General features: G+C 40.6%; 1 protein-coding gene across 1 annotated transcript in view; it reads left to right on the forward strand.

The window, feature by feature from the left end:
* The window catches only part of PLCB1 (phospholipase C beta 1), a 408,615-nt gene that overhangs the window by 245,327 nt on the left and 143,085 nt on the right, over positions 1-20,203 (forward strand). Inside the window, exons 4-7 of the mRNA XM_050893175.1 lie at positions 3,286-3,426; positions 10,197-10,276; positions 13,987-14,040; positions 14,614-14,689. Of these exons, the coding sequence (XP_050749132.1) occupies positions 3,286-3,426; positions 10,197-10,276; positions 13,987-14,040; positions 14,614-14,689 (351 nt within the window). The remainder of the gene's footprint in view (positions 1-3,285; positions 3,427-10,196; positions 10,277-13,986; positions 14,041-14,613; positions 14,690-20,203) is intronic.

A 20,203-nucleotide genomic window follows, 5' to 3' on the forward strand; every position in this document is an offset into this window, starting at 1 on the left:
CTAGCAAAGAGCTTACGCCAAAAAACAATCTGTCCGCTCATGAGCCAGTATATCAAATGCAGCTCCAAACAGCAGCAGACTTTCGGTCTCATTCCTCAAAATGGAATTATCAAAATCAAAATAATCTGATTTACATAGAAGAAGCTATATTTGGTCTTGCTGCTTGGGTTTTTTCCATGTGCTTTCCTATCATCTCCACAGGAAAACTTGCTGACATTTTAAAAAGGGCTTTGATTCATAGAGCTTCGATAGTCTTCAAGATTTTGGTAAAGGATATTTTGCTCATAGCCGTCGTAGTGTTTGCAGCTCAGTGTGGTAATAAGGGAGCAGAGCTGTTCATGAGGAATGTGAAGAGCTGACGGTGTGCTTTGGTATCTAAGTTTGAGAACTTCAGATCTAAGGACCAAATAATATGACCTAGATCATCAGCTAAGGGCTAAGTTGTCACTGACAAGTGGAAATGCATCTGTTACCCTTAAAGCACAAATACACCCATGGCAGGGGTCAAAAAGGGTGTGAATCCTGTTAGTATCAAAATTATTCTCTTTCACTGAACTTATAGTATCTCTTTTAAGTCTGTGGAGCACATTGCAGGTTACACTGAGATAGCCCAGGATACACAGCGTATGCCCTTTATTAATAGGCGCTGGATGGCGGCCAGATAATGTATTGCTGTAAGGGACTGTGTGCTTCAAACTTTGTTAGACAAGTTTTAAACTGAATAGAAGAATTCAACATTTTACTCATCCAAACCCAGCAACCCAAAGAGGATGGTCTGTCTAATTTCTTGCCTTTAAAACCTGGAGAAAAATCCTGTGATTTGGAAGACCAAATTCATACTCACGTTGCCTGATTGGCCACTTAACTCTGCACTTCTAAAAACCTTACTGAGCCAGTCCAGATAATGTCTCTTTTGATGAATTTGCTTTGAAAAAACATCCCATTTCAAATACGTTTCTCTTTTATTCTGTGATGCACAGCTAATGCGTATCTTAGTCTAACTAGAGTGTGATCCATCATAGAGACATCCTATAGCTGACTATAAATATGAAGGAAAAAGGTTATCTTCTTTCTTCTTTTGTTGATATGATTGCAGTTCATCACCAAGAGTGAAACTGTGAGCAAGAGGTTGAGCCAGGGAAAGGAAGAAAAGAATGACGAATATGTGAAAGAATAAAACCAGATAGACAATCCTGTTCAGTTAGAGTTCAGAAAGAATGATGCTCTTCCCAGACAGGCCCTTGAGCGGTAGCATTTATCAGTCTGATTTTGGCTTTGAAACAATAGAGAGTAAAAAGCAGATGAGTTCTCATCTTGCAGAGAAATTAAACAAAGCTTTGTAACATTCAGCCTGTAAATAAAAGAGAAAGTAACCTATCTAGTAATACACCATCACTAACTTAGCATCTTCAGGGCATTTCTCTAGCTTTTCTCCTAGATGTAAATTATACAGTTTCTTTGTCTTTCTCCTTCAAATCCTCATCTCTGGAACGCAACTACTATTTTTATATCCCTCTTCTGTTTTTCTCTTATGTGAAAGCCTGTCATTAACTTGTTTACCCATGAAATCGTCTTTGTCTCAGAGCACAATCATATTCCTTCTTTACAGAGCCCTCAAATAGGATTATTCTGTCTGTTTTCCTGCAACACTTGCCATCATACCCAGTATTTAATGAGGCTCAGTATTTTATGATAGACAGCCTTGTACTTTCTTTCCAGTTAATATGCCATACTTCAGAATGCTCTCCTAAACCTTGTGAAGTATTTGGTGAACATATGCATAACTCCATTGCCTACAAGCAGATATGATACCAATCAGGAGATGCGCTTTAGACCGAGGTCCTGTTGATACAGGATTTCCTGCAAGATCCATGAAAAATGGCCCTTTTTATCATCTTAAGCTTATTGTCCTGTTATACTAAATTTAATTTGTATCAGTCAGTAGAGATTTAGATTCTTATTCAAAAGTTATTAAATATTAAGAAGTACCATAAATACTAAACATATGCAGACAGTAGGGGAAGAAGGTTCATGTGAGAATGAAATGTTAACTGCAGTATATGTTTGTGTCAGTGTTGAAATCATTTGATCTCTACATAGAATCTGTGATCCCATAGTGATACTATTTACTGGCCATTTTTTAGTATTTGTACCAGACTGAAAAAACTTGCCTTTCAGGAAACCAAAGCTTTCGAATTATACTGGCCCTATTCAAAGGATTGAATTCAGTCATGCAGGGCTTCTTTTCATCTGTCTTTGCCTTTATAAACTTCATCTTGAGGCCAAGGACCAAGCGGTTTTCTTAGTTTGAAAAGCACTGAGTGCATTTCTTGGAAATGCAGCAACCTAATAGAAACTAGTGGAGTTAGAAAATAACCTGAAATTTTTTCTCGCGTGCTTATGCTACCAATGAAGCTGAGGTTCAGGCTCTTATTAGCTGATAAAAATCATTGACTATATCTTTCCTTCACAGAAATGTTATGTAGTCATTTCTGTATTAAGCATTGGAACAGGCTGGCCAGGGAAGTGGTTGAATCACCATCCCTGGAGGTATTTAAAAGCTGTGTAGATGTGGCACTAGTGGTGGACTTGGCAATGCTAGGTTAATGGCTGGACTCAATGATCTTGAAGGTCTTTTCCAACCTGAACGATTCTATGATTCTATGTTGGATATAAACCTGAAAAAACCACAAAAAACTAAATATAAATGGAATATATCTCATAACTTAAATAATACATGACCTTTTGAACATGAAGAAGAAAGAGGAGGACATCATCAAAATTCCATTATTCATTTCATAATGTTTAAGACAGTTAATTCCAGACAGTCTTCTTAATTCCTTAGGACAAACTAACTTCTCATCTTGAGCTTTTTCTAAAATCCATTAAAGTCATAGAGAATCTCTCTGCTGAGGCTAGTAGCCTTTGGACAGATTGTGTTATTTTGGCAAGCAAAACAGTTTATGTATGCTTAACTTCTGAGGCAAAATAACTGAGAATAAGAATGTGCAGCCATCAACTGGACAGCTTTTAGTCTGTACTGTACCAACACACAGCTCAAAGGCTTTGAAGGATTTACAGTAGTGATTTTCTTTTTATTCTGGGTTAATAACTTTAAATATTTTAATGAACAATTAACCTGATCAGAACCTAGTGCCATCATGTTTAAAATGTTCAAAATAACACAAGTTTTCAAAATCGAAGCATTTGCAGAAATAATCACCTCTTTTTAGTATAAGTATTTGCAAAAGATTTTTAACTATTTTCTAATGTATTTACCTGCAGGATCCCAAACTGCGCGAACTGCTGGATGCTGGGAACCTAGGAGGTCGACTGGAAAACCGAATGATAACTGTTGTCTATGGTCCAGACCTGGTCAATATATCGTACTTGAACTTGGTGGCATTCCAAGAGGATATAGCAAAGGTAGTATACATTCATCTGTGTCATATAAAATTAATGGTTTTAAAGTATTGTTTTGAGATACCGATAAATGAGATAAAAGTGCAGATTGCTGTGAAATGAACCTCAATTCTATTATGGAGCTGTGCCACTCAGTACCGAAGAAGAAATGCGCAATCTTTTTTTTTTTTTCCAGGGAGTTTATTCAACAAAGTTCATGCCGCTGATACGTGTGCTCATCTTCAGAACATTGCTTGTAAAGCCCAAATAAGCATTGTGAAAATAATGGTACACACAAATTTTTACTCAGCTATAGGATGTATACTGCAACTCTCCAAACACCTATCAATATCTTTTAGTAGTTATCACCCTTTTATGCTTGTTCTAAGTGTGTGCGAATTATGGATCATCTGTGAGAACAAAGTTTGTAAACAGTTGACTTTTTAAGGTTGGCCTGTATCAGAGTAGTGGGAATCTAACAGCTCTACCTTGTATACTCAAGTATGTCAGCAATCAGACACCTTGTTTAACTTACATGAATGTTTCTGTTCATGTTCGAAGGTCAATTTTAAGCATTGCATTTGGCCTACTGATAGCTCTTGATAAGAATTGTGTAGTCAACGTCATTACCTTAGCAAAGTATTTTTTCCATGCAGGTGTACAGTCCCTTCATTTCTGTCCAACACACCGCATAAAACACAGTTATGTGTGCCAAGCAAATTACTATTGATATTAGTACACATTTTGGGGTGGTTTTGGTTTTTTTTTTTTTTTATTCTTCCAATTTCTATATGACTCAATTGTGTTAAATGAAGTGGGAGCTCTTTGCTTTATCTATTCCAAATTGACATTCAAAAGCTGCTCCTCTTTCCACTTCCATTCATATGGGTAGACTCTGATGACAGCCTCCAGATGACCACACACAGAACATGCTTTCATATGGTTTGCATCCTCGAGTCCACTAGATTGCGTTAAAAAGATAATTTCTCTGTAGACTGCTGTTATTTAACAACAGTAAGGAGTTATTTTGTCACCTCACAGGCAACAAGGATGGTCAGACCAGGTGAAAAAAGGCCATAGGATGAAAGCCTTAAGCTAGGAGGATATATTTTTGCTTGCCAGGTTTCTGTCTCTGCTAATTTTCATTAGCTGATTGGTCAACTTGGCAAAAACACTATTTCCACTGTTTCTTTGATGTAAAAGAATAGAAACAAAATGAGTTTGTGGCGGTCCATGGACTGCTGAGTGGGAAGTGCTGTCCTCAGACTTGAAAACGCACAGCTATACTCTACAGGGCTGGTTAAGAAATCTTAGCACTGCAAAAGTGAAAGCGATTGAAACAACTCTTCAGGAAAAAAAAACCTAAGCATATGATGGAAAATGAAAAGGTATGCTAAAGCTTTACCAGCAAAAATTGTTAGCCCTTACCGAGGAAGAGGGAAGATCACCCAAATCAGAAGTGTGTGTCCTTCTTTTTCTCTTTCCTGTCTAGCCAGCAATCAGTGAACCATAATCTGTTTGCTAAAACAGTGCAGAAATTGGTATATTAGGCCCATTTTCTGTTTGGTAATGGAACCTTAAAAATACTGTAGATAAAATCATGTTTTAGAAAAGCTTGGCTGCTCTAAATCCTGAGTAACTCCTATGATCTGACTAAGAATCTAAGTCTTCCTTGTTATTTGTAAATGCAGTAGACCAAATAAATTCATGTTTTATCAGTCAGACACTGTAGCCTTGGGGATGGGATTTTCAAAGCATTGCAGATTAGCTGTGCTTGCCCTGAAATCGTGCTAAATATCCTGATTGTTTCAATGAGAGCAGAGTTTGATCTCTGTTGAATGCATCTAAAAATTCTTCTCTCTTTAACGTGTTTTCCAACTCTATATGAGCCAGACCACAGAATCTGGTCCTTATCGTCTCCAGGACCCATGTAATGACTCAGAGGAGTCGTTATAAATAAGCACATCGGGGAGCTCTGAGAAGGCGTGTAAATACAAGACATTTTCAACGTCACACATGCAAATTTTGACCCTTCCTCTCGCTGATGTTCCAGGGAGAGCAAGTGCCAATGAAAAACTCCCAACCTTTCCCTTTTCAGTGCATGAATACTTTTCAGATTAACCTTTCATTTGTGATACCTTATTTTTCAAGTTGTATGACAAGTATCGATCAGTCCTCCCTTGGAAGAGAAAGGCAAAGTAAACTGTAACAGTCTTAGTGAGGCAGTTGAAAACCCCGTAACTGTATAATTTTTTCCTTTGCAGAAGGCTTCCTGTTCTGCTACAAACTCTGTTCATCACATCCACTGGCCAAGTTGTGGGAAAATTATGAAAATATGAGCCTTGGGCTATTCAACTTGCTCTAAGTGAACTAAATAAAGAGCTAGAAATGATGATGTAGTTGCAATGTACTGTTTTATGTGCATTCCTCCAGGAGAAAGTAACTAATGTTTAAAGTACATTAGTGATGAGCTGAAGGGCACTGAGCAGCTGGTTTGTTCAAAGAATGCAGCTTGAAATTCATTAGGTAATGATCTAAAAGGCAGATTGCTAGACACGTCTTGATGATGAAGAGAAGTAGCACTGATGCAGTGCTTGCTTATTTTCAGACGGGTGTGCCTGTGCATGTCTTGGGATAGGATTTGTGAGCATCCGCAAACATAGCGCTGCAGAAGCCAGGATAAAGAAAGAAGTTTATTCTCAAACCCTGTTCTGAGAGGATGCTCTTTTTCTCTGTCTCCGTTCCCAGCGTGAAGAAGGACAACCTGTGAACCTCTGTGTCTCCCCTATAGTATTTCATTCTCTTCCCAAATCTAGTAACTTCAAAAGTGAACATCCCATCTTCCCCATCTCTTTCGTCTCGCTCTCTTTTGTGTCTCATACCAACTCTGTTCTCACCATACCGGTCCATCCTGGCCATACAGACCCCTATCCAGAGCTCAAGGAAATCTGTTTCTCCTCAGTTTGATGAGCTTTGGATCAGATCCATCGTTAAGAGCTGATTAATTCCTCAATAAGTAAAATGATGCAGTCAAAGACGATTCACTAGTTGTGCTGTACTATGCTTTCCAGCATACATCTTTATTTTTCCAGCTTCTTAGGCATATTTAAGAGCTTGATCGGTATAATAAAATAGTAAAACAAACTGTATAAATTCATGTCCATCTGATACATTTTTTAAAATAAAATTCATGAGGATGCCGAAAGTGTAGAATTTCAGCAGCTTGCTTTGTTAACCTCCCACCAAAAAAAAATGTGCGAGAAACATTGCCTTCACATGTAGTCAGTTCTGATTTGAAGGAAGTGTTTTCAAGAATGTGTGCTGTCTTTTCTTATGAAAAGAGTCTCATCTCTTCTGTTGAGATAAATGTCTTACGGTATGTATCCTGATGCATGTAATAGAGGAGAGAAATTACTTCACTGAGCAACAGATTTCCAAATGAACCGCTGCTTATACGCTACCTGCCAAAGCACAGAACAGCTAAATAATTTGTTAGTAAAGTTCACAGGAATGATATAAATGTGAATTAGTGTAGCAGGACATAGCCAAGAGGAGATTGAGTTCAGGGAGCTCTTATCATGATGAATGTGACTTGCTTGGAGTTGAATGTTGGAAGGCTGGGTTCTTCCACTACCGAACGGGATCAGAGGCTTCCAGTCTGCAAACAGTTTGTTGGCACTAGTACAGTCCTATTTCAAAATGCCTAGATTTATATTTTCCTTTTGTATTGCATCTGTACAGTAGTCTGCAGCTACTGCGGTGATTCGGAGGCTGTTATAACCTTTCCGCAGTAGGCTGTTTTCTTTCTACACATAACAGCTTTCTGCCCCGCGGAGCGCTCTCACCGAGCGCTGCCTTCTGGAATCGCTGCTGTTGGTAAAGAAGGCTGCAGAGTGCATCATGCATGGAATTAGAGTATGGGCTGTACTCTCTGCCATGCAGCAAAACCAGGGAAACGGAGCCATTTGGTAGCTAAAGTGGCGAGACGCATCTTGGCTCACAGCTTGATGCAAGCCCATCAAAGTCAGTCCGAAGCATCTCCTTTATTTCTTCGGGTCTGTGCTCAGGGCTGTTGTTTCCCCTCCTGCTGAGGGTTCAGACCAGTGACTGGAAAGATGATGTGATCCTTGGCATATTTCCTGATCTTAGTTTTTTGGCTGTGGCTCTGTGGTGGCTGGAATGAAGACCCTAAAATGGGAGAGGCAATGAGCAAGTATTGTTTGTGACTTGTTGACTTGGCACCTGCATCGTTAGAAATGGCTCAGCCTGCAGGTAGCCCTTAGAACATTTGGCAAGAGCGATGTGATCGCTTTGAAGAGCCAGGAAGAGCTAGCAAAGGAACGTGGCAAGACTGTTTATATAAATAATGCTTGTGACAGGCACATAATAATTGAGTTCCCCTTACATTCCTGTCAACAAGCACTTGGACAAAGAGAAGGAAGAGCTGGGGTGTGGGATACTCCTGAAGTGCCCTACTTCTGTTTTCTACAAAATACTTCAGTTTTAAGCCCAGCAGAACCAGTGAGATCAAAATAAAGTCTATCAAGATCTGTTAAAAGCCAACGTATTTTCAATTTCTAAATAATATTTTGTGTTGTCATTAATCTCTGCAGCCGTCAGTGTCACAGGGAGGAGTTTTAACTGCTACTATTAGTACCTAAACAAAGCAGTGTTTACAAGATGAGCCTATTTTGAGCCTGGAAAAATGAGTTGCCAAGAAGAAAAAAAAGATGCACTTAATACGCTTTCTGTTCCAAGAGTCACAGCAAAGCAGTGGTGTTGCTAACGAACCCGACTCCTTCTTTTGTTCTTTCTCACACCCCTGGTTTTTTCAGATCAGACCTAAGAAGGAAAAACAAGTAAAGAAGAAAAATGGAAGTGGTCACGAGAGGTGAAGGGGGGGACTGTCTCAGCAACAGTGGTTTGCCTCCAGAACAAGAAGTCTGTGTCTCAGGGAGGAAGGTTTCTCTGCCAGAAATACCAGTGACAGGGAGATGTGTTGTCTCAGCTGCTTAGGGGTGAGGTTGTAGATGGGGTGGACTTAAGGATCTGATAGCTGAAGGATATCAAAGGCCTATATAACAGTAGGCACGTAGGTTGTCTTATCTCTTCCTTGTTGGGAGCGACTGTGCGAGACCGGTTTCAGGAACAAGATCTGATAACTTTAGGGGCAAAAAACCTTAGTACGTTAAAAAAAATAGAAAAAATTGTAACTCCCGAACCTCTCTCAAATCAATTGCCTAGTCACACGGAAACCTGAGGCTTTTTAGGTAAAACAAGCTCATAAGCTCTGAAGTGACATAGCAATGTTTATTTCATTGGAAGTCAATGATACTTTTCATCATTACCAATTTTTGTCAGAATGAAATCCCCCTTTTTTTGTTTTTTTCCTCAAGAAAAAGAAGAGCCGAGGAGAGGGAATACCTCCCAAAGAGTATGCATCTGAGAGGCCGTGTGGCAATGGGAATTTTGGATCTGGACTGATATGAAAGGAAACTCAATTTTAGTTTCAAAGAAAACTTCATCAAGTACAAAAAAAAAAAATCACATTGTTTGCAAAGGCATTGTTTATTTACATCCCTTTCTTTTAAAGGGGTGAAACAAAGCCAATCCAAAACCGCAGTTGTGATTAAAAAGGTTTGCAATTAAAGACTGCAAATAAGCACCAAGTTAGCAAGGAAAAATGCGCTGAAGTTGTCGATGAAAAGCTGCAAGAGACACCCGCAAGGGAGGAGAGCGACAGGACAAGCAGTGAGAGTCTAAAGTTCAGATTATAGTCATGGATCAGGCTTGCTGGGAACCCGGGAAGGGTCGGAGACCTAAGGGAAGGACTTCAGCAACATGCATAAAAATGAGAAAAATAAGTCAGGAAAATAGAGGAAAAGTAGGGAGAGCCATGGGAAGAGCGGTGCCTGCAGGCAGAGATGGGAGGTTTCCCATGAACAACTGGAGGGCATTTCTTCCCTACATCAGGGGAGCAAGAGGGAAAAATAATTTAGTGAGGGGTAGGACCACAGTGTAAGGATGTATAGTAGGGGGACGAGGAGCTTTTCTATTTGGAGTTGCATCTTCTTCCTTGTATATCAGAATAATTTAAATTTATTCCTATATATTTCTGCTGGTTTGGGTTTTTTTAAGCTTTTCTTATGTTGGCTGGTAAGGTCTTAGATAGAGTCAGTACTTAGAGTTCTTAATTCGGTATCCACCATAAAAGATAAGGCATGATATTTGTTATCTGAATTACTTCATGATCTGTAGCGAGAGTGATGCAGAGGCTCTCACAACGAGCTCTTGCAAGAGGGGACATGGAAGCAAGAGGCTTGCTATTGTATGGTCTGGATCCCACCGTGTGAGGTCTGTCTGTCTTCAGAGGGATTTAAGCCCATTTCAGCTTCATTTTATAAGAATGGTGGTATAGAGGCTCTTTTTTTAATCCTTAGTGTGTCAACCAGAACAGTATCCAACACACAAGAAAATGCATTTTTCTGGGGAATTTATTGCACATCTTCCAGGAACTTGAATGTGTTTTGCATCAGACATTTATCCATATGATTTTTTTGTTTCAATTCAGTGGAATAAGATATCTTTGAAAAAAAAATTATAACAGTCTTCATTTTTTTTTGCAGCATGAGAAAATTGGGTCTCACAGATGAGGAAGTAAGCTGTAATTGGAAAAATCAAGTTCAGACTTTAATTAGGCACTTTTTACTAACAATATAATTTTCAAAAATATTTTGCGTTGTGTAAGTAAACATCTAAACTAAGCCTCATTTAATCAAATTTTCTCTCTATAGGAATGGTCAGATGAAGTGTTCAGTTTGGCAACAAATTTGTTGGCACAGAACATGTCAAGGGACGCGTTTCTGGAAAAAGCGTAAGTGGCCGTTGTATTTAATGCTGTGGGTGTTGCTCTTTTCTCTGCGTCATTTTCCTCTTTGCTTGTTAGTCACATTGTCATCTATTGTTTCTGCTTTGATGAGTTGTCACTTCTGTAAACACAGGCTGTCCTTTCTCATGGTTTTAAAAAGCCTGTTATCTAAACGTCATTTAAACAAAAATCTTGTTAGCGTTCTTCTTGCAAACTACTAAGTCGTAGCAAAAAACAGAATTAAATGCCATCTTTCTCTTCTATACCAAAGTAGCAGCTTCAGCTGTAGTCGGAAGCTCTCCATTTAAAATGAAGGAATATTCTGGACTGACTTGCTTCTGGTTTATTTTCCCTTTTTTCTGTTATTAATCAAGAAATGAGAAATGCAAGAAGTCCATTTTCCTCAGTCTAATCTCTCTGGTTTTCACGTGATTCAGAGGGAAGCTGTGAATCCATTCATCTAGATTGCTTTGTGCAGCTTGCAGATTCTGAGTTGCTTTCAACGAAATAGAAAAGCTGTTTACGAGAACCTTTGGGGTGTAAAAACACACCTCCGAAAGAAAAGAGAAGTAAACCTGAGATGAGCGATTCTCAACTGGATAATAAGTGCACGTGCTGAGGGAGTTTTGCGTGAGTGATAGCGTTGAGAACAGCATGGCAAAGCCTACCAGATAGTGATGGTAATGAACTGAGGTACTGGCTGGCCTTTTGGAGTTCTAAAAGAGGAGGGAGACCCTCCCCAGCCTACGAGTTGGCTGGTTAAATTCAGCTTTGTGTCTCCCTGAAACACCTTTTAATTTCTGCTCACAGAGAGAGGCTCGGTCCAGCTAAATACCAAGCTGGGGCTTAGGTTCCTAAAACTTGCCTCCATCCAAGAATCAAGTTAACGCATCCTTTTTCTGGACCTTCTAAGGCTGTGCATGCCTAATTTCATTAGATGCACCCATGTTTAGTCAGAAGGTTCCCGACTGCTTAACTTTAATCCCGTGTACATATTCATAGGTGCCTGTTCTGGGAAGGAGCGGGGCAGGGGGGGTTTCCTTCTCATAGTGTTCGTTGTGGTGCAGCTGAAGTCAACAGAAATTCTTGAAGAAACTTTGAAGGTTGGACATTGCAGGAACTACAGCTTTGTGTCTGATAATGCTGTGTTGGGACAGCAATGATATGTTAGGCAAACAAAATCCTAAATGGATGGAAACATTTAACATTTCCTTTTGGCTCTGCATGTTGATAGTGGAGAAAGCACTGTGCTAACCTGAGCAGAGCCAGGCGTGAGAGCAAGAGCAGAGATTTGGTGGCCAGCAGACTTTGCTGACAGGTCTGTCATGGGGAGGGCTGTGGCTGTACCTAATGGGCACCTTTGAATCGTATCAGATTCAAAGGAGGAACATGTTATCACACAGCATAGTAGAGCCAGTCTTATTTGGAGCCATTTTTCAGTGGTTGTTCAAGCAATACTAATTAAAGAGGAAGTCACTGGACACATTGCGTAGATTCAGTAGCAGGCAAGCATGGCATTCCTGTGTCTTTTTCTTTTTCCACTAATTAATAAATCACTTGGGAACTGTAAGGTTTCCAGGGTCCTCTGCACAGATGCCAAATCAGAGTCACTTAAGAAATCTTTAACTTTGAAGATTAAAAATATTTCCCCATTATAATTACTGTACTAAGCAAAGGGTTGGTTGCAGTCCTATCAGAACCCTTTTGTTGAAATAGAAAAGCAAATTGCATTAGAGCAGAATTAAGTTTTTTCCTTTGTGGCATTCAGTCCCTTGCAGCGTTGGAAGTGCAGTAATAAACAGCTTGAGCAGCTTTCCTGTGGTTTGGTCAGATGAGAAAAATAGGGTTAACTTGGGAGGCGGGGTGGTTAATAAAAATTTTTGTGTTGGGGTGCAAAAATGGATGCTGGAGTACGTTAGTACTGAAATACTGACCAGTGCAGTAATGAGCAAAGGGGACTGCATTGTGGAAACCTTGGGTCAGCGTTATGTCCAGCGTTTGTTGTTCTTGGAGTCAACCCTGCACTACTGAAATGAGTTCATTCAGCTGCTGCCGATGGGAGTATTTCCTAGCAAGCTTCTGAACAGGAATAACATGCTTGGTTTTCTTAGATGGGTGGATAATGGCTGCAGGGGAAAAAAATAGTGTCCCATGTGTAGCAAAGAATTTGGGAGGAAGAAAGGTGGCAAGTATTGGTGAGGGCTGACTGTTCCTCAGACACACATTTTTAGTTTGCTTTAACTGAAGTTCAGAATTCTCTGCTCTACCCCCCACCCACCCACCCTTTTCTTTTATTTCTAGCTTTCTTGGCTGTAGAGGAAAACATTAAATGTGACCAGAATGTACTCAAAAAGTTTCAAAAAATAGAAGGCAAAATAAAAGAAACCTTTTTTACTAACTGCTGTGATTTTTTTCTTTTTACTCTAGCTTAGTACTGGGAGATGGGGCAGAGGGGATAATATTTTTGTTTGGTGACACGGTAGCACATGAGACTTCAGTTTCCAGAAGATGCATAGGAGGAGACAAGGATTTGTGAAAATGTTCCTGTCCTAGTTAGGGATATTAGTATGTACTTTGTTTTTGAAGTGGTTGCTAATGGCATTTTCAGTTGGGAAGAAAAGGAAAGTTTATTAGAACCATGCAGTTTCTTCTTCTTTTGGTAGGCCAGTGGGTAAACTGAAAAAGCTTTTTTTAACAAAAAAGAAAAAAATCCTCTTAAATACTTCAGTGTTGCCACATTTTTCACCAGATCATATTACTGCAAAACTCATTTATAGTTTTAATTATATTCAAGTGAACGAGACGAAGCACTCAAAAAGTTGTGCTTTTCACAGGCTGCTGCTGGTAGACATTATGCTGGTAACCAGTAGTCCTCACATACTGGGAGGATCATCAGATAGCAGCTGTAGGCCTAACTACTTCTCATTAAAGCTACTGGATGACTCCTGTTTCAGTGTGCTTTGAATCGGTATGTTGAAGGATTTGGACAAAGAAAGCTACGTCCTCATCCTGCTGCCTTAATGAGCATGTGAGAGAAGTCACAGGTCCTGAGATATTGAGATGCTCTAAATACTCGGTTCAAAAGCTGGGTAATTGCCTGCCTGTGGATGGTTTCAGCGTGTGATTTTTATATTGCTTCATACTCGAAATGTCTTGGGCTTGCCCGGGGCTGCTAAATATACTGACACTCTTGCTGGTGTGGAGACGTTTCAGTTGCCAGCAATTTGACTTCCTTCCAGCTGAGGAGTGACAACATTTAGGGTCAAATGGAGAAACCTTCACAGATGTGTTATGGGGAGGGCTTAGGGAGGCAAGGATGTTGGTGTGCAACATCCAGGGGCAATTTCAGCCTCTGGAAGAGGAGTACAGCCATCTTTCCAAGTCAAGTTGTGTAGCCTGTGTGCCACAAATCAGTCTGCTGGTAGACTGACAGGCAGCCTGGGTGAGAAGGAGCTTGGGGGGGGATCATAAATTTGTGCATTAATGGTATTTGCAATGTCATGTTGCAAGACAGACAGTATTTGATACTACAGGTGCATTACTGTTGAAGGAAAAGGTATTTACTTATTAATGAAATCCAAACAGGTTTTCATATTGAGCAAAAGAGCTGAGTGGAACTTGCCACGTGATCAGAGCACTAGCACTGAGCTATAAAGTTGGTGGAGAGGTACTTGAAAATGCTGTAAAAATAAAACACGATGCTTTTCTCTCCACAGTTACACAAAACTTAAGCTGCAGGTGACTCCAGAAGGGCGTATTCCTCTGAAGAAGTAAGTTCTGTTCCCCTTCCTTACCATGTAGTCTCTTCTGACTTTGGAGTGTGAATATATGTTTGGGATGAACATGTGACCCCTGTGTCTAGAATAATAATTTTATCATATGTTTATAACACATATTGCAGGAAAGAGTGGCCAGTGATACTCAGGATGTCTCTGTTCAAACACCCTTTGGGCATAGATTGCCCTTGTGATCTTGAGCAAGACATTTAGCTTCTCTGCCCTTGTTCTTTCCACTTGTGTAAAAAAAAAAAACCTGCTTAATTTCTTTACCTCAGAGACATGTCGTGAGAATAAATATATTCAAATTGCATGTCGCTGGGGTAATACGAAGAGAGCGGTGGTGACTTTGTCAAATAACTGTCCACTGTAATAGAGGCTTGTGTGGGGTAGAGTTAAACTCATTGTGGGCACTGTTAAACTCGCTTGTGTTACCAAGCAGCCAGCAAATGGAAATAAATAGCTAAAGATGTGATAGGCTGGGAAGTCATATTCAGTCTTTAAGCCACGTGGGCCATCAAGGCATGTCTTTAAGCCAGTTCCCTCTGTTTTGTCTTCGTTTTGCAGCATATACCGCTTGTTTTCCGCTGACAGAAAACGGGTAGAGACCGCGTTAGAAGCTTGTAATCTTCCATCTTCCAGGGTAAGCATCTGAATTTATTCCTGGCCCTTACAAAGTGTTGTTTGTATTTGGCGGTGTTTACTCTCTATTGAGTTGAGGACAGTTTGTTCATGACTGATGATGCTGTGCTGGCTTTGCTGCTGGATAGGTCCTCAGCAGCAGGTCTGTCTTTCCCACACAGAAGTTTCTGATACCCATCTCCAAATCTGAGTACCTTTGATTTGAAATTGTGTAGGGACCAGGAGCACCTGGAAGAAATGCGAATGGATTAAAGGAAAGGGCAGGGGGTTGTGTGACCTGTCCTGGAGAAATTCTGTGAGAATATTTTAAGAATCGGCGACTGTTGCACAATTTTCAAGGCATGATTTCAGAGCAGTGTTAGCTCAAGGTGTAGCTAATGGTGTAATCTGTTTCCTTCTCACAAAAAAAAAAAATCTATAGCTTCAGTTAAGTGACAATTTAAACTCACTGTAGCGTATCTAAAAGATGCATGGAGTAAATGTTGAAATGCTATGGTGTCAAAGCTGTTAATGCTGCAGGGATGCAGCCATTGTGTGCTGCTAATCCAGGAGTTCTCCTCAACCCAGAGCGTTTGCAGGATGGTACCTCACCCTCAAGAAGGCTTTTTTCAAGAGGAATGAGCTTGAGCAGGTCATTCTCGTTAACACTGCAGTGAAGATGTCCTTAGTCTTTCCTCCCAGCTGGAGATTCTCCTCCAAGAAGCTTCTTGCAGGATAATTCCTACATTCGGAGGCCCAAGAGGTGGGCAGAACCAGTCTCTAGCAGAGGAGAGCCTGCATTTCCTGATCCCTTGCTCTTGTAGGAAACTCTGTGCTGTGAGGTTTGCTCAACGTTTGCTTCCCCAATGGTTTAATAGAGCCAATTCCTACAGCTCCAGAAGAGCAATGGGACAAAATCTTCACAAGCCAAACCTCAGATACCCCTTGCCAATGAGACCTTCCTTCCTAGGTTTGGGAGCTTAATTCCATAAAATTCCAAGGAATGTCTGTGAAGGAGGTGTGAAAGATTATAATAATCTTATCTCAAGTAAGGTTGTGAGGTTAGAAACATGGAAAGAATAATTTTAAAGATGGATTTTCATTTAACTGTTAGCAAACAAGACAAGATGTGCAAAAAAATCTCTGAAGCGCTGCTTTTTAAATCAGTTGATTTATTACTTCTGTTTACTACATATCTGAAAAAAAATCTAAACATCACTGGAGTCCTTGAAAGAAACTGCAACCTTTTTCTGCTATTTACTTAAGTAGAGCCAATTTTATATACACGTTGCTGGATACTTGTTGCTGGGATACCATCTTGAAAATTATTCATATAGTATAAAGTAGATCCTTTCTTTGGTTAGGACAAGAGAAATACGCTTCATGCAACAAAGAAAATTGTGTTGATCATCTTTGAAAAAATATTTTAGAAGCTAAGTGCTTAAGAAGCGTGAAACTCTGAATCTCATAGAGGTAATGGAGTAGAAGAAAATCAGTACTTCAACTACAGCTCTTTTCCTTTGTGTTCCTGTTTATCTGAACAAGTAAAATTCTTAGCTTCAACTTCCAGCTTTTCTGCCCCATTGTACTGCAGGACAAATGGTGTTCCCGTAAAGCCTTGGAAGAGCGCTGGACTCCAGCAACATGCAAGACATGAATATCAGGGAATCTTGCTCAACAAAATCACACCAAATTATTCAGAGAATTCATGAAAGTCTCTCATGGACATTAACAGCTTAGGTTTTTTGGTTTTTCATATTCATGCCTCGTGAAGATCACTCTCAAGATTTTCTCCCCAAGTTTCCATACCTCTCATTGCTCTAGGAAGATATGGGGCTTGTTGGCCATGAGTTTCACATGATGTTTTGCTGCACCTCTCAGAACCTGTGGGTGACCCTAAAACACAAAATGAAATTCACGGTCATGGGTAAAGAGGATCCCAAGTCAGCATTTATCACACTCTTCCTGATTCGTAGCTTCAAGGTTGGGACATTCCCTCATCTGTCTTACACAGTGACCTGAGCATAGGGCAGCCTGAGCTACACTGCTGGGGTATAGTATCACTGCATGGACTTGTCTGTGACAGTACAAACTTCAGCATCCACTAGCCCTGCTCTTTAGCAAGTTCCCTGTGCGTGTATTTGCCAGGAGACCTTGTGGAACAATGTGTAGGCACTGTATTTAGTGCAAGAGGAGGAAGAGTTCTCGTTGCCTGGATAATTGCCATCATCCTGCTGTAGAAGAATAGCACCAGAGAGGCTCCCCTGAAGTGCCGAAAATAAACTCTTTATTTCATATTTAGGGACCTTAATAAGGGGTGGATTCTCTGCAGCGCTGAGCACTCCAGCCCTGATTCAGCTGAGCAGTTGAGCATGACTGCAGTGGGATGACCCACGGACTTCAAGTCAAGCACGTTTTCAAAGCGTGGATTTTTTTATTTATGTATTTCTGGGTCGGACCTGGCATGTGTAGAGTCTTGCAGGACCAAGCCCTGTGTGATCTGATTTTCGGCAGCATTCATCATCCAGCAGATCTGAAAGCAGAGGAATGTTTAAATAAATGTTTAAATGAAGTTTTAAAATATGCCAATGAGTTTTTGAGTTTGGCATCCGATTCCCCTATGGTTTTTTTGTTTGTTTTTTTTTTTTTTTAAATCTTGGCTACTTTTGGGGTGCTCTTTGTTATTGTTGGGTATTTTTGTTTGGTTTGGTTTTAGTCAAAGGTGCCTTAAATAGAATTTGAAGAGCTTTATTTTAGCTGCCTGTTTGGCTGCAAAGACTGGTTTCTGCCTTCCAGTTAATGTAGAGGTTCACAATGAAGCACCAGTGAGCTTGACTGTTAAAATAAAACAACCAGCTATTGAGTCCTGTCTGTGCAAATAATCTGAATTAGCTGTTGTGCTGCCAAATGTATAACCAAATGGATACAGATGTTATAAAAGCAAGCAGGTTACCAGACAAATCATAAATCAACAGTGCTTGAATTTAGTAGAGTCTTAATCGCGGAATAAAATTGAATGCTGATATCCAGCAAAGCTGGAAATGAGGGATGCTCTCATGTGGTACACAAAGTTTGTGATTTGTTCATTGGTCTCAAAAAAAGAGATGAGCGCATAAGGTGTGTGGGTGGTTCCACTGAAATGTGGATGGCTCAGACCAGGCTGAGGAAAGGGGCAGTGTATTTTAATCCCTTTCGGCAGGCAGGCTTTTGGAATCCAAATATAGTTGTCTGAGGTTGTACCTGGGGTGACAAATGCTTGCAGCAAGGCTTTCATCTCCCATCTAGGTCTTTGTGTTCTGTAGCCCACCGATTACGTTACCGGTAGGAGATAATTAATTATTAAAAGGTTCTGTACTTATGCCTGAAAACTTGTGTTGGTTATCCTCTTTGTAGACAGGCGTTTGGAGATACATGTCGGGAAGCTGAGGTATATTTTCTTAATTGGAACCGAGTGGCAAATAAAAGCCTGGATCTCAGGTTATTGGAAAAGACCCACATTTTGTTTGGTGTTGAGCACCTTCAAATCCCCTGTAAAGGAAAAAAATATAGTAGGTCAATGGGAGACTGTAATTCTGTGGTAATTACAGAATCAATGTTTAAAATGCTCTCAGGAGAAGTGCTGGCTGAGGAGCGGTACCCTGCTGAATAGGGATTATAGGTAGAGGGAACAGAGGAGAGTGGGGTGCTAGCTTTAACAAGAAAATTAACAAGCTTTACGAATCCTGGCCTTTAGGAAAACACAAGTATCAGCAGTCCTACTCTCACTTGAAAGCCCTGCAGCTCAAATTTATCAAAGTGTAGTGGGTGCAGTTTCACACGTAGTTCAGCGTCACTGGCAGCTGTCGCTGATAGGAGCTATTTCCATCCTCCAACTTCAGGTTTCAAACTTCTCCATCCACCCTTGCGCTGGATTTAGCAGTTGTGCCATTGGCGACTTATCCCACGGTAAAATGCACAGGGTTGTTTTGGCCGGGTAAGTTTTGAACCAGTTCACCCTGCAGCCACTCGCACAGTCTGCCAAAAAAAGGAAGGCACAAGGGTCTAATGGCTGGTGACTTTAGACCGTTGGAGCCTAGAGATGGGTACGCAGGCAGAGCAGCCAAACAGCCCAGCTCGGTCCAAGCATGAGCTGGGTCAGGGTCAGTCTGCGCTTGAGGACAGAAACGCTGAGGGATGGTCACAGTACAAAACCCTCTCGGGCCTCCTCAGGTTTCATAGACGAAAGGAGATAAAGTGATGCCTGTGGCATTCATTTATTTATTTATTTTAACCTAAAGCAGGAAAAATATGGAAAAGTTTTCTTCCGTCTAACAAAGGCTTGAATCGATGCTTCCGGTTCCCTTGGCAACGGCATTAAACAGGCAGAATAAATAAAAGCAATGATTTCCTCTATCAGCAGCTTGCTTCTGAGATGACCAGGTTCAACAGCATTTAAAAGCAAACAGCTTTGTGTCCAAGTTACAATTTTCCTCCTCCAGTTCATCAGATTTTGGGTATTATTTTGGAGCCGTGGAGGGCGTCACATGGGCCCATGGTGCTCCCAGAGACCACGTGTCATAACTTTTGATAAAGGTAGCTTGCATGGAGAAAACTCAAAAATTAGATTTTCAGTATTTGCATTTCACGTTTTTTGTGTTTTCCTTTTTCTTGTTCCTTTATAAGGTTTCCTCTGCACAAAATACAAGCTTCTGTGCCATTTTCTTTTCTCAGTGCACTGATGCAAAGGCAGAAGCCAGTGAGCACACCATTACTGTTCTGTGCTGAAAAAAGCTTTGCACCTTCCTTGGGGTCTTCATTTCTTCCCAGCCCTGCTAAAGAAGCAGCCCTTGCTGTCTTCTGCAAAAACTCTGGAGCTTGAAGGCAGTGCGTGCAAGTGGGAGGAGGGCTCTTGAGCTTCCTGCAAAGGACTGTTTTCCTTATCCAGTCTAGTAATTCCCTCCAGTTAAAAACAGTAATTCTATTTTTTCAGAGAAAAGCCAGCAGGGATAATGGAGATGATGAAAGTGTCATCTAGAAGGAGGATTAAATGTAAATTGTTCTAAATTTTAGAAAATGTAAGAAAAAAAAATGCTGGTATCTCTTCTATAGGAGAGCATTTTTGTCAATTTCTGTAAAAGAAATCTGATTGCCAAATGCATTACACTGAGTGTTTAGGAGAAAGATGTATGGAAAAACTATGCTGCATGAGTCTTGCCCAGAATCGTGGTATCTTGAACATGTATCTTCAGGAAGGAAAAGGAAACATTGCTGCTGCTGTCAGAGAACAAGTATATTAATAATGACTCAGTGACCCAGTTCATTCCCCAGTTCTTTGAAAGCTTTGGGAAGATGAGTGACGTGCTCATCCTCTGTAACACTGCCATTTTGCTCGCTGAAGCACGTGGGCTCAGGACCACTGGCCAGCCACCCCGCTGGGAGTGAGCTCAGAGGCTTCATCGGGATTGATATACCTATTTATGCTATAGATAAGGGGGTTAGATGGGGAGAGGTCCTTTCTTTCTTCTTCACAGGTGCTCAGAGAAAGAGATAACTTTGC

This window comes from Gymnogyps californianus, chromosome 3 (genome assembly GCF_018139145.2).
Source record: "Gymnogyps californianus isolate 813 chromosome 3, ASM1813914v2, whole genome shotgun sequence".
Classification (NCBI taxonomy): domain Eukaryota; kingdom Metazoa; phylum Chordata; class Aves; order Accipitriformes; family Cathartidae; genus Gymnogyps; species Gymnogyps californianus.